The sequence below is a fragment of the Mirounga angustirostris genome, unplaced genomic scaffold, assembly GCF_029215605.1.
Source record: "Mirounga angustirostris isolate CCGP_5_RB_7025 unplaced genomic scaffold, mMirAng1.0.hap1 SCAF_6, whole genome shotgun sequence".
Taxonomy (NCBI): domain Eukaryota; kingdom Metazoa; phylum Chordata; class Mammalia; order Carnivora; family Phocidae; genus Mirounga; species Mirounga angustirostris.
In genome coordinates this window covers 137,618,905-137,632,125 of record NW_026991714.1, presented here as the reverse complement: position 1 = coordinate 137,632,125, position 13,221 = coordinate 137,618,905, and the positions used below count along the sequence as shown (strand labels likewise).

General features: G+C 47.1%; 1 protein-coding gene across 33 annotated transcripts in view; it reads right to left on the bottom strand.

Annotated features, from left to right (window-relative positions):
• The window catches only part of TCF7L2 (transcription factor 7 like 2), a 198,206-nt gene extending 185,245 nt beyond the window's left edge, over nucleotides 1-12,961 (bottom strand). For 11 of the 33 annotated variants that reach the window (XM_045878839.3, XM_045878841.3, XM_045878840.3 and 8 more), the window contains exons 1-3: nucleotides 12,243-12,959; nucleotides 11,906-11,972; nucleotides 11,572-11,696 (exon numbers count right to left, since the gene is read on the bottom strand). In XM_045878839.3, coding sequence (XP_045734795.1) covers nucleotides 11,572-11,696; nucleotides 11,906-11,972; nucleotides 12,243-12,431 — 381 coding nt within the window. In that variant the 5' untranslated portion in view covers nucleotides 12,432-12,959. Of the gene's footprint in view, nucleotides 1-11,571; nucleotides 11,697-11,905; nucleotides 11,973-12,242 lie in introns of all 33 variants that reach the window. The other 22 variants (XM_064595288.1, XM_045878831.3, XM_045878832.3 and 19 more) reach the window with 4 other exon arrangements.
• Nucleotides 12,962-13,221: the final 260 nt, after the last annotated feature.

The following is a 13,221-nucleotide window of genomic DNA, read 5'->3' as shown; positions in this document are numbered from 1 at the left end:
GCACTCTAGGAATCCACACTTCCCCAAAGAGGGAGCCAACCACGGCCAAAAGGCCACCGAGTGTTCTCAGGACCACCTATTCGGTGGCCCCTGGCTAAATGCTCGCCCCTGGCTCCCTCCAACTTTCCACAACAGAGGGTTAAGTGCCTCCTGGGCCTTTTGCTCTGAAGCCCTACAGAGCCCCCTTCAGAGAAGTGGGCAGAATACTGAGATTCTTCACCAAGTTCTCCTTTTCCCAAAAAATACTTGTTAATCTTGGGATCCTCCAGATGGGGAAAACAAACACCATCTGCTGGTTTATCTTATAAACAATACACCAATCACTAAAGGATCTCAACAGCATCTGAAAATGCATTTCAATTTGCAATACATGAACAAATGAGGAGGAATTAGATGGTCCTGGGAAATCCGTGCCCATTCCCCTCACACAACAGGCATCAGTGATGATTCCAAACCACTGCTATTCCTGCTCCTGTCCTACTGCAGTGGCCGGAACACTTCTCTCTTATTATAACAAAATGTAAGCTAGCTTGCAAGCGGGCTTCAGATCCAATTATTTTGGATCTTGGTCCTTGCATGAAAAATCATTCAGTCCACACAGGTTTTGAAAAAAAAAAAAAAAGACAAAAAGAAAAGAGAAAAAAAAGAAATTCACAGAAGAACTTTTGAACCAACTCAAAATAAACACAACACAGAAGTAGTCAAATTAAAAAAGTCTAAATTTTTATTGCTCATGGGAAAGGCTCTAAGTCCCCACTTTAGCATACAATGGGCTCTTATATCATTTTATCTACTCCAAATAAACAATCAAAACACTGCCTATATAGGAGTCTGCTTGCCCCCAAAACATATTAATCAAGTTTGAAAGGGGGCACAATACAGATGAGGCCAAAAAATACATTTTTTTTCCTTTACCTGTCAAAGCAGAATGATTGAACCACACTCCCTAAAACAACACAAGATGTACCCTGAGCAAGTGAAGGTAACGCCCCACCCCCTCCAAACCCCCCCCCCCCCCACTCAGAAACAGTTCGTCCAAGTGAATCAGGGAAAAAGAAAGATGAATTTGCACCCTTTGCCCCCCTGTCCTTTCTGTGAAAACTGCCAGTCAGGAAACAGCAATTGCACTAACTTGTGACAATTCCACATCATCTTAAAACAACTTTTGTGCTAGGGACAGGTTCCTCTGCGAGTTTGGAATTCTTGGCTGGAGAGGAGCTCTTGGGCGGGGGTGGGGGGGAGTTCTCCTTCTAGGTCGAGAGGCAACAGTAACAACGTGTCCCCCTTTTCACCAGGGTTTTATTCTCCTCTTTTCCAACTGCCCGATTCAGAGCTTAATGGAAACTTGTCCAAGCTTTTCTTCCCACAAACCCTGCAGAGCCCCTATAGGCAATCTGTGTGTAACCACAGGAATCTTAGATTGTCAATTAAAATTGAATGGACACCTGATAACTAAGGATACGTCGTGGAAACAAAATTTCATATAATCACAGTCTTATGAATAAATTAATGAAACTGTGGCTAATCCAAATTCAATTTTCACTTGTCCGGTTCCATTCTTAATCCTTATGTCCAATCACCACCCGGACAACACAATCCCAGACAGAATACCACAATTAAAACAGTAAAAATGCAGCTGCAACGTCCTTAAGAATCTAGTTGGACAAAGTTAATTTAACACACACACACCCCCCATCCTAACACCCCCAAGCAACGTAACTTCCCTCCTCAGGTGTCCAGCCACACAGAACAACCTGGACCAGCTCAGAAATATACACAGCACAGGTTCCAATCGGATCTTTACTCCCAGCCAGTAACCACTGTGTTGGGACATAAGGGGAGCTAAACTTCCCCCAGCTACAGTGACAAAGACTGACAATATTCTTGTTACTCCTTTGGATTTCCACCCCCTCTTTTCCCAAATACTACGTTCTTAAACATAAGACTTTCCACGGCTTTTTGACTTCCCCGTAAAACACAAAGATGCCGGGCGCCTGGGTGGCTCAGTCGGTTAAGCGACTGCCTTCGGCTCAGGTCATGATCCTGGAGTCCCGGGATCGAGTCCCGCATCGGGCTCCCTGCTCGGCGGGGAGTCTGCTTCTCCCTCTGACCCTCCTCCCTCTCATGCTCTCTGTCTCTCATTCTCTCTGTCTCAAATAAATGAATAAAATCTTTAAAAAAAAAAAAAAACACAAAGATGCCTTGTTCGTTATGGTCTAGCTTTTTAAGACAAAGACAAAATACAAGGACCCAGTAAAAACCTGGCATGCTGGACTGGAACAAGAATTTATTTATCTCTCTGTAAAAAACCTCTAAGGCAGGCAAGGACAAGAGATGGCAGCCTTTTGTTTTTCAGAAGATGAGGGGAGGGAGGTTGAGAGGTCCAGCACAGGCTCAACTGAGTTCAAGAACCAGGCTCCCACATGCCCCCAACCCTGGGACCGCCCTGCTCCTGGTCACCTGCAGCACCCCGCGTCACTTCCTCTGCCAGCAAGTATAGCTGTTACACCGTGGACATGCATCGTGTCCTCCCCATGGTACCTCCCTGGGGCATCCTGGGGTGTCACCACACGAGAACTCCAGGGTACTTTTCATTTAATTCCTTCCCATGAAACTTCCAACAAAATAAACCTTCCCTTCCTGTGTGCTTGTCTACAATGGCCACCCCACCCACCCATTCAAACACCCCCAGATGATCTGGCCCTCACTTGTCCAGAGGAAGAACCACGAAGATGGGGCGATGCTCAGCACGGGCTTGCACAATTCCCCGGCAATTAAAAAACCAACAATTGACAATTAACTGCTTCCCATATTATTACCGTATCTTGATGTCTCTTGTTTTATTTCTAATCACTACTACTGGCCCTTAATTTGATGTTGCAAATACAAGACCTCAGAGAGATCCAGAGGCGAGAGAAAAAGGAAAACCACTTTTTCAACCACAGAGATCTCATCCTCAAAGGAGACTGAAGCAAGTAAAACCCTGTGTTGGTTTTTCCAACACTAAGTGAACTTCCAGTGTGATGAAGATTAATTTTTTTAGACCTATTCACTCCACTAAATTGGGAAAAGGTGGAGCCTAGGCTTTATTTTCCATTTTATCACCTGGCTTTCTTTTCTTATTTCAAGAAAAAAAAAAAATCCAGATTCATTCCCCTTTTAAAAGGTTTTGGTTTGGGGGGTTTAGGGCCCACTTTTACCCTATAGCTATTACCATGAGCCACCTGATGCTTAATTCCCATGTCATTAGCTTAAAAGACAATACTTTTGCTGCTGCTAGTACATCTAAGACTTTTTCTTAGGTCATCAGTCCCTGTTCAGGACACAGACAGCACCCCTACTCCCATGCAGCGAACCACTTCCATTTAATGGGAAATAAACTTCTGACCAGGACTCTGGGTTATGGCCTGCCCTTCCAGAAAGTGCCAAGGGGGCTCTAGCTTCCACAAGGAAAGCAAAACCAGCACTGACTGGTAGGTATGCCGGCTTAAACATTCCTCCCCAGATCTCGACACCAAACATTTGTACCATCCTAAAACAACAACTTAACAAAGGCATCCCCTTTTCACTTCCTGGCATTCTCCTTCAGAAATTCTGCTGCAACAAAACGCATGCCTTTAGACACAAGAACAATCTCTCCTACTGTCTCAATGTTCCATCCAAGGTCTATTTACCCTCATTAATTTTTCTTTTCTTTTCCTCAACCTGAAACCATCAGCTATGAGTCAGAGAATGATCATTAACTTTTACAGCTTCTATACACATCCACCTACTCACATTTGGGGAAAGAAGACTTGCAACATTGCCTGAGACCAAAATCCTCCATGAAAGAAAAGGAGGGAAAAAAAATGACTTCAAGAAAGTTATAGATGTAGGTCTATGGGGGGTGGCAGGGGGGCTACATTCATTGTTTTTCCACTCAGTGCTGCAATCTGGTGCAAAAAGAGAAAAGTTGAACTTGGTTATGGTGATAGGCATTTCTGGGCTGATTTCTTAAGAAAAACGAGATTTTCTTTAAACATCAAAACATAATTAAAGTTCTTAAACCGGGGTGGGGGGGAAGAGGGGAATGAAGTGAATCAAGTTTCCTACTCTTGTACGAAATACATTTCTAGCATATAAAAACACGTGGGCTAAGGTGCTGAGACATGTTCCTAACATAGCATTTTTCATTAAAAGTTGCTACATTAACACTCTTAAAATGATGCCCTATCATTACTCCACTTAGCAGTCACAGCTCTGCAACTCATAACGAATTAATTTGCATTAATGTGGGTTTCATGTGTCCTTCCCTGGGTTTGCCATTGTGATTCGGGGTTTAATAAAACTGACAAGACAGTAACGTTACGCCTTTTATTTCACTTTCCAAAACAAACCAACCCACCCGAAGACCCACACAAATCCTCCCGATTTTTTAAGCATTTTGCTAATATATTTAGTACCTCATAATTGGCCCAGCACGCAGGGACCTAGTTATCTTCTCAGTAAATATTTATAGCATCATTCTTTCCCATTCATTCTGCATTTTCTTGGGAGAATCTCACTGTAGCCTACATCTGCAATTCATTGACTTTACAATTTACCACATGTTGGGATGGGAGAGGTCCTAGCTCCATTTGAATCACTACACAAATATGCAAGTGATTTATCGGTTTCAAACTGAAGGCTGCAAGAGAAGGGACTCCACTTTTCCTGAACATTACTTCTTCTGGCAGACCATGAACAATTACAGTTCGTACTAATTAAGCTCTGTAAATGTGCTGTGCCCTGTTAATGCCTACCAGGCCTCAAATTTATTTTCATGATGCCAAACTTTAGCGAGCAATTTTAACTCCTTCAGAGCTGATCCCACTAATAATAGCCATGCCCACCCCTAGAAACACAACTGTTTGGGGCGACTTCACGACAAAAAAAAAAAAAAGAGGATAAAAAGAACAGGCTGAATGACCAGCCCAAAATCAGATGTGCCTAAGGAAGAAAAACCTATCCTGGGAAAACCAAAGAACACCACGGCTGATAACCCGTTCATAGATCCCACAGCCCCATCTTTGTAATGAGCTGTTAAGGGATTCATATCTGTCCCTGAGGGCTAGTAAGTTTCTGCATTCCATTGATTAGAAAATAAAACCTTTCAGCCTCGGTCTTTAAGTTTGGGTTGGATGGTTGGATCCGGCCAGAAAAGACAGAGCCATCGGCCCCCCTCAACACTTAGCCACGCACCTCAAAATCCCACTCCCCCTTTACCATGTGGTCCCTTTGTAACACACACACACACACACACACACACACACACACTTGAACAGCCCACTTTTAAAAAAATAAATTAAAATCGGCAGGATAATTGGCCTACTCTCTCTCTTCCGGGTCTCCACCACAGATGCCCCACCCCCAGGCCCTCACACAAATAACTGATGGGAAACATTTATCTGTTGCTGGATAGAGCATTTTAGGTGAGGAATGGATTGGAACCACTATGCTGAGCAAAGCAAGTTTTTAACAGCACCCCCTGCCATGGTACTCCCACCTCTTGTAAGAAACTTTCAATCCCCAATTTCAATTGAGCCGTTCCCCCAAGCCCAAATTTTTGTCCCATCTTCTATTTTTTCCAATCTTTCTTAATCAAGCATTTATGCTGGCTACTTTTCCGTGTTTCCTCCCCCTCCCCTCCCCCCATAACAGTGCACTTTTCCCAAATGAGTGTCCTTCTCATCCCCAATGAAACCGCGAACTTTTTTTTTCTCATCCATTAAATTCCTTTAATCAACTCTCCTCACCCACCTTTTTTTTTAAGTCCTCACGTTAACTACTGCACTATGCACCGTGTGTATTTGCCCTTTGAGCTCAGTGGAACATCATATAAATTAAAGAGCAGTCTCTCGTATCCGGTTTCTTTAAGTATTCTAGGAAATATGCACAATATAGGCAATACAGTCCAAAAAGGAAAAAAAAAAAGAAAAAGAAAAAAAGAAAAAGGAGAAGCCAGAAGACAAGGAGAAAGATGCAAAGAGCTAGAGCAACTCTGCTTTTGAAAAAGGCATCTGTGCAGAGCCCCCACTGGATTTCCATCCCTGAAAGTGCTCTTTATAAATGTGTATAACAATAGCCTAGAGGAAAAGTACAAGTCAGCTGCCAAAGGAGAGGGTGTCGGTCTCAGTAAGCTCGGATTGTAGAGGTGGGGGTCACCGAAGGGGGGAGGGCAGCATTTGAGATGGGCTTCCCCCTCACCCCCCCATCTCATCGCTTGTAATTAGTGAGAGAAATTTGAGCTACTGCCAATGTCTGCGGACCTTGAATATTATAAGGCCAACGTGGCGTCAAATATCTTAACATTCATAAGTGTTATGGGCTGTAAATAAAGCCTGTGGATTTATGACCCAGTGGCGCTTGCCAGCAAAGGACTGGGGCACATTTCTTTCAGCAGACCTGTCGAGGTGCAAGTTTGCCTTTGGTTGTAAAATTAACCATTTCCTTCACAAATGTGCTCAATTATAAGTCAGAGTTGAAGATTTACTTACACGGTTGCCAATATTCACTCGCAGAAGAAACTCAGATGCCCACATTACACACCCCTTCAAAAAGAAAAGCCTCCAAGAATTTGATTCAACCCCTCCTTTCAAAACTTCTGAAATGTGTCACCTTAGAACAGTTATACAGGCGGTTAAAGATATTATCTAATTCCACTTACCAAGACTAAAAAGCTTATACCTACTTCCTTGGAAAGTGCTTATTTATTTGGCAACGCCATGGTTTAAAAAAAACCAAACCAAACAAAAAAGGAGTAAAATCACTCCTTGCCTGCAAAGCCTCCTCCCTTCCCCCAATATAATGTCATCTACTTCCTGTGTAGGAGAGAGCCTCTGCTAAATCCAGGTTGTCTCATACTTAACTGCCAATAAACCAACTTCCACATAACTTCCAGACAGCTGGGGAAAAGGTCCTCGGAGTTTTAGTCATGGTCCAGAAACACGCGTCCACACAAAAATTTGCAGCTGTCCTTTCTCTACAGTGCATTTTTAATGTGATTCGGGGGCCCCCGTTGTGAAACATCTGACAAAATGTAAAATCCTCTTAGATACCTTCTCGTTTACCCACTGTGCGTGTGTAAGAGAAGGTGCACCCGGATTTCTCAACCAAGGAAAATCTAGGCACTTTCTGCATGCACACAGGCACCTCGTGGGATGTGAGGAGGCATTCAAAACCTGCAAAGGCTTCTACTGTAATCTTTGAAAGCACAGCCTCTGGTGCAACTATTAAAATGCTAGTTTTCTAAAGCAAATATTTTTTTAATGGCGCGCAGAACTGCAGTTATCCTGGGCTGCTAACAGAACAGCATTCTTGATCTGCCAGCCCCCGGAAACCTTCCTGTAACTTTTTCACAGCTTGCTAAGAAACAGAAAGCTGACCAGCTTCCAGCAGTGACTCTAAATGAAATCCGTATCAGTAAAATTAAAATCAAGCTGGAAAACTCCTAGCAAGAACCGGGATTGTTTGCCTCCAAATCTTTTCTCAATCAGATAGGGGGCATCAGCAAAAGCTACTTCCCTTAAGCAGTCCAAAGTTTCCAAAAACACTTCTTCCAGATAAGCACTTCAGGCCCCCAGCTGCCTAATAGCTTGTTTCTGGGGGTTCAGAAAGCTTTAACTTCAACAAACTGCAAAGCGCTGGCACATTAAATTTATAATCATTAAAATATGACTTATTGGGTGAATGTTGAGCCCATAATCCATACTGCAGACATTAAACCCCAACCTATAAAGATTAGCACAGAATTAATACTGTTGCATTGAGATTGGAATCTAAACATGTTCGCCATAAATATTTCTGAAGGAGATGAAAAACAATTAGCATAAATACCAAAGAAGGGCAAGAACACCTGTTCTTTTTCAGGGCGATAAGCATTTTATTGTTCTCTATTTAAAATGTAATGACCTGTGTAATTACAGTAATATTACATTGTTATGTAGGGGCTTGGAATGTCACACTTTGAAAAGTGTTGTCAAAACAATCAGGGGTGAAGGTGGGGGGTGAGAGGACAACCAGGGAAGGACCACCATTAACCCTTCACACTCTAAGGTCTAAATCTTTTGTATTAGGAAGGATTATGTTGTTTGAGTGAGGAAAAAAACATTCATTTTTCACAAGCCAGAAAGAGAAGATGTTTGCCCGGCTAAGTAAAACCCCAATGAATAGGCCCCTCTCGGTTTCTTTTAAATGCTGGATTCCAAGTTCAAAAATGAATTCAAGATGCTGCTTATTTATTTGTTCAACCTAGTAGCAAACAGCTCAGTTAAAAAGCAACTAACTTTGGGATTAAAGAAGATGCGAGAGCTCTAATTATCAAGTCTTAAAAAGAAATCTCAGACCTAACTAGAATCGCAACCACCCTATTCCTACTTCTCATTTGGCAAGAGGGAAAAAGAAACGTGAAACTACTTTTTCCTATCAACTTTAATATGGTAACAATACTCTTATCTTTAGTATACAAATGTTACCACAGTTCTAATATTTGCTGTTCTATCACTTCCCATCTACTTAACTAGACCTCTCTCCTTAATGTAGTTTTGTATTCGAATCTGTCTTTTTAAAAGCCCTTCCTATTACTGTATCAAAGACTAAATTAAGGTTATGCAGAAAGCTTTGTCGGTTTTAAAATAAAATTATTACCATCGAGCTTTATGGCGTCTTCGGCAATTAAAGCATTATTCTTGAGATAATGTATTACTCATCATAGCTGATTTAACGATACTCCCTAATTCTTTACATTCTTAAATAGAAAAGCAGAAATCAGGGATCCGAAGAGTTTGCTTTTTTTAAAGGATGCAGCTGCTTACAGGTACACTAATAAGGAACGGAAACCGTAGCAAAAACACCACAACCAAGGAGGGTCGGGAAAAGAAGAAAGCATCCAGCTAGTTTGTCTTTATACCTTGCCCTCAAAAACATACTCTATGAAGCACTAAGAATTTCAGATGAGCATGAAAAGACCCCTATCTTGCCTATAGATGCCCTCGGCAGCTGTATCAAATCTGGAATTGCAAGCTGGCCCTCTGATCGAAGACGTCAGGAGTGACACGCAACCGCCTCTCGTCCCCATTTCTATTGCTCTGCTTACCGGCCTAAATAAATAACTTTAATTTTGGAGGACAGGATCTAACCCAGGTAACAGAGAGGTAGGAGGAAGGGGCAGTACACACAAAGATGTCTGTTGCTGTTTGACATGCAAATCTCAAAACTGCCTACTGAGCTCAGAAATGTCCTCTCATACTCGATCTGATGTCACAGCACAAGGCCACCCGCTACGTCCACAATTAAAATAACTACAGCGGTCTATTCCTATAATGCCCACAAAGGGGACGGAAGGTTGGGAGCCTTCCTTTTCGCACCGGGAAATCATTTATTTGCCTTTAACAATTTCCCTGTTTCCTAATTACAGCACAACAGTTTCAAGTGTTCAAGTTTTAGGCGACAGTGTGGCAAGATTGCCAGCGGTCAGACTGGGAGTTTGAAAAGAGTCAAGAAGGCCAAGAAGCCCGCCATCAAAGCTCAATATTCAGATGGCCTTTCGGATGGCTAAGTGGATTTTTAAATAATAACAGAGAGGAATCCATCGAAGGGGGAGGGGAGGAGAGTAAGAAATTCTCAGGGTTACTTTGGAATGTGGCTTGGTCGGGTTGGTTAGTACACAAACCCTCTGATTCTGAGCCGAATGCTCCCGGTTTAAGATGCCCACGAGCTCCCAAGAAAAATACAAGGTAACCGGTCTCTGCTTCCCCTACAGCTTTAACCCCACAGCCCGGCCCCTGCAGCCTGAAGGAGCTGGCCCTGTAGGAGGAGGTCGGGCTGAAACGCTCTACCAGCTTCCCAAGCATGCAGAAGCCTGGGTGCAGAAGCCTGGGTACAGGGAAGGAGGGAGGGGGGGGATAATTATTTCTCTTTCCTAGCCATAAAAAATGCCCGGTCTGGCATGCCCTTGCCCTTTTTGCCAGGGCCCAAAAAACAAGTAAAACCTGATAGTTAATATTTTAATGCTTAAAAACACTTGTAGATCGGATCGCCTCCCGTCCGGCCAGCCCTCGGCCATTAGCACCGAATCCACGGCGGCTGAACACTGGGTACATTATTTCAAATTGCTATCTCGAGTTACCAAAAAAGAAAAAACAAAAGTAGTGTGTGTAAATAAGGGGTAGGGGGACCAAACCAGAAAAGGTGCAAAATGACAATCCCGGGAAACCCGGCAAAACGTCCAGAGGTTGCTTCTAGAGATTGGCAATCCAGGCTTTTTAGAGGAGGCTGGGATTGGGGGGGAGGGGGTGGAGGGAGGGGTTCAGGGCGAGGGCAGGGGGCAGAGGCCAGGCGGAGAAGGAGATGAGCCTTATTAACAAAAGTCAGGGGTGGGTGCCGAACGCACGCTGCGGGAAGCACCCGCGCAGGCTGGCACGCCGTACCGCCCTGGGGCCCCCAAAGTTGGGTGGCCCGCGAGAAGCAGCCCACCACCTTGAAGGACAGGCGCCCTTGGCCTCCCTCACCTTCTACACATCCTTGGGCCGGCAAACCCTGGTCTCTGATCCACCCCCCAGGGCCCACTGAGGGCCTTCTCGGAAGCTGGCGAACGCAGACCCGGCTATAAACCCCAAGGCACCAGAATTCCCTGGAAATACATCGAGTCCGCTCAGAGAAGGCCATCCCCGCTGTACACAAACCAAGAACCCGGTCACAGGGGCCTCGCCATTCCGCGCGGCCCGGGAGAGCCCGCAGCCAGCGCGCCGGGCAGCCGAGCCCACCACCGCGCCCAGGGCGCTCGCGGCCCTGCGGGGTTGCCAAAGAAAAGCCAGCCCAAAGCCCCCAAGTTTGCAGTGGGACCAGTCTGGGAAGCGTGACCTTCCAGGGGAAAGGGGGGAGGGGGGCTGAGAGCCAGCGATCACCACTAGAAAGCTCAATAAATAACCAGCCGAAAGAGAAAGCCGAGGCGCTTCTCCAGGGCCCCGGGCTCCGCGCGCTCGCTACTTCTCCAGTCCAACGCCTGCAGGAAAATCCACTCTCTACCCCGCGCGTCGGGCGCATCCCAGTCACTCGGGGCAGCGGTAGCCAAGGGGTTAACCGGGGAAAACCCAAGACGCCACAGAAGAGGGAAGGAAGAGAGAGAGCGAGCGAAAAGAAAGAGCCACACAGTCATCTTCCCAGGGTGAAGAAACAAACAACACCACCACAGGGGGAGGGGGGAATCAGAGCGCAAAAAAAAAAAAAAAAAAAAGTTCTTCTCTCTCCCCCCGACCCAACAAAGCCCTGCTTGGAAAGAAAGGTCTCCCCAACATCACGAGGCAGCAAACTGAAAGCAAGAACATGGCGAAGTGCAAACAAATCCAGTCCACAAAAGGCAGAAAAGTTTGGAGAGTTTCGGGCTGCCTGGGCCGCGAGCGGGGGAGGGGAGGCGGGGAGGGGAGGAGGAGGGGAGGAGGAGGGAGGGGGCGGGGAGGGAGGGAGAGAGGGAGGGGAGGGAGGGGGCAGGGCAGGGGCCGCATGCGGGACCGGGCGGGCGGGCAGCGGGCGGGGGCCGGGCGCGGAGGCACTTACGGTTCGGGCGGTGGGCGATAGCGATCCGTTGGGGAGGTAGGGGCTCGTCAGGTCGGGGATCATGATGAAGGGGTAGCCGGGATACGGTGGCCCCTTAAAGAGCCCTCCATCTTGCCTCTTGGCCGCTAACATGGCGGGGCGGCGAGGGGACGGCGGCGGCCGCGCCGAGCGGGAGAGAGCGAGGAGAAACTTTTTAGAAAGTGCCTCAAGTAGCCGGGCGCCCCGGCAGGGCCGGCGCGCGGCCGGGCCGAGCGGGGCGCGGGGCCGGGGCGCGCGGGGCGGCGGGCCCGGGGGGCGGCTCCGGGAGGCTGCGGGGCGCGCGGGGCGTACTCACCTTCTTCCAAACTTTCCCGGGATTTATCTCGGAAACTTTCGGAGCGAGGCGGAGGCCGTCTTTCCGCCTTCCCGGAGGGGTGGAGGTAGGGAGGGCGAGGGGCAAACGCCACGCAGAGGGGGGAGAGGGGGAGAAAAAGGATCAGAGGGGTGGAGGGGTGGGGGGGTTGGGGGGGAGAGAAAACAGGGTTACAAGTTTCTGCAATGGTGGCACCGCGTTCACATGCCGCCCGCCCGGCCCCGCGGCGCCCCCGGCCCCGATTCCTCCCCTCTCGGCACCGTTTGCCAAGCCCAGGAAATAGACTCAAGACCCCACCAGCCCGAGGGGCTTTTCCTACCTCGGAATCAGAGGAGCTGTTTTGATTCGTTTCTGATTCATTGACTAGAGACGATTTGACATCAGCTAAATCCCTCTCTGCCGAGGAGTTTTCGGAGCTCTTCTCCTCCTGCTCGCCCTCGTCTTTGAAGGAAATCAGTTCGTCGTTGGCGCCTAGGTCATCTCCTCCACCGCCGTTCAGCTGCGGCATTTTTTTCACCCACCAGCAGCAATTTTGGAAGAAAAATGAAGGAGGAAGAAAAGCCAAAAAAAAAAAAAAAAACCCAAAAAGTTTTGCCCCCCCCCCAAAAAAAATGTTGCAAGAAAAAGACGAGTCCAAGGTGAACTTTTTTTTTCTGCTTTGGGGTCTTTTTCTCCTGGGGAGGGGAAAGAGGGAGAAGGGGAGGGGAAAGGGGGGGAGATCTTCTGCACGCGTGAGTTTGGGTTTCTTTTTTCTCTCGTTCCCAAGGATCCGATCAATGTGCAAAAAAATAATAAATAAAAAAGGGGGTAAAAAAACACACCACCAACAACAAGAAGTCAGATATAAAGAGCAAAGGGGGGGGAAGCCGAAGATACAGGAGGAGCTCGTGCCTCTCGGATTTGAGTGAGTTGAAGTTAGACTGAGAGCTTTTCAGTTCAAAGGCGGCGCTGATTGACAGATAGAAAAAGGGGGATCGAAATCCGGAGGAACGGAGTAGTCTGGGAGCGGAGATTATTGACAGGGCGAGAGGAACACACTCGCTTAATGAGATGCCGGGGGGCGGGTCCTTCCCGGTGACGTGTGCATAAATAAACAGCCGGGGTGGGCGGGGCGGGGGCGGCTAACAATGATCCTTTCGGGCGCCGGGAGAGGGAGGAGGAGAGGGGCGGGGGAGGAGGGGGGAGAGAGTCGGAGGGAGGAGTGTGCAGGGGGAGAGGCCTGCGCTGAGTGGGTGCGAGCCCGCGAGTCTGGGCGAGGGTACAGGACTCGCTCCGGGAGGGGGGCGGCTTCGGAAGGA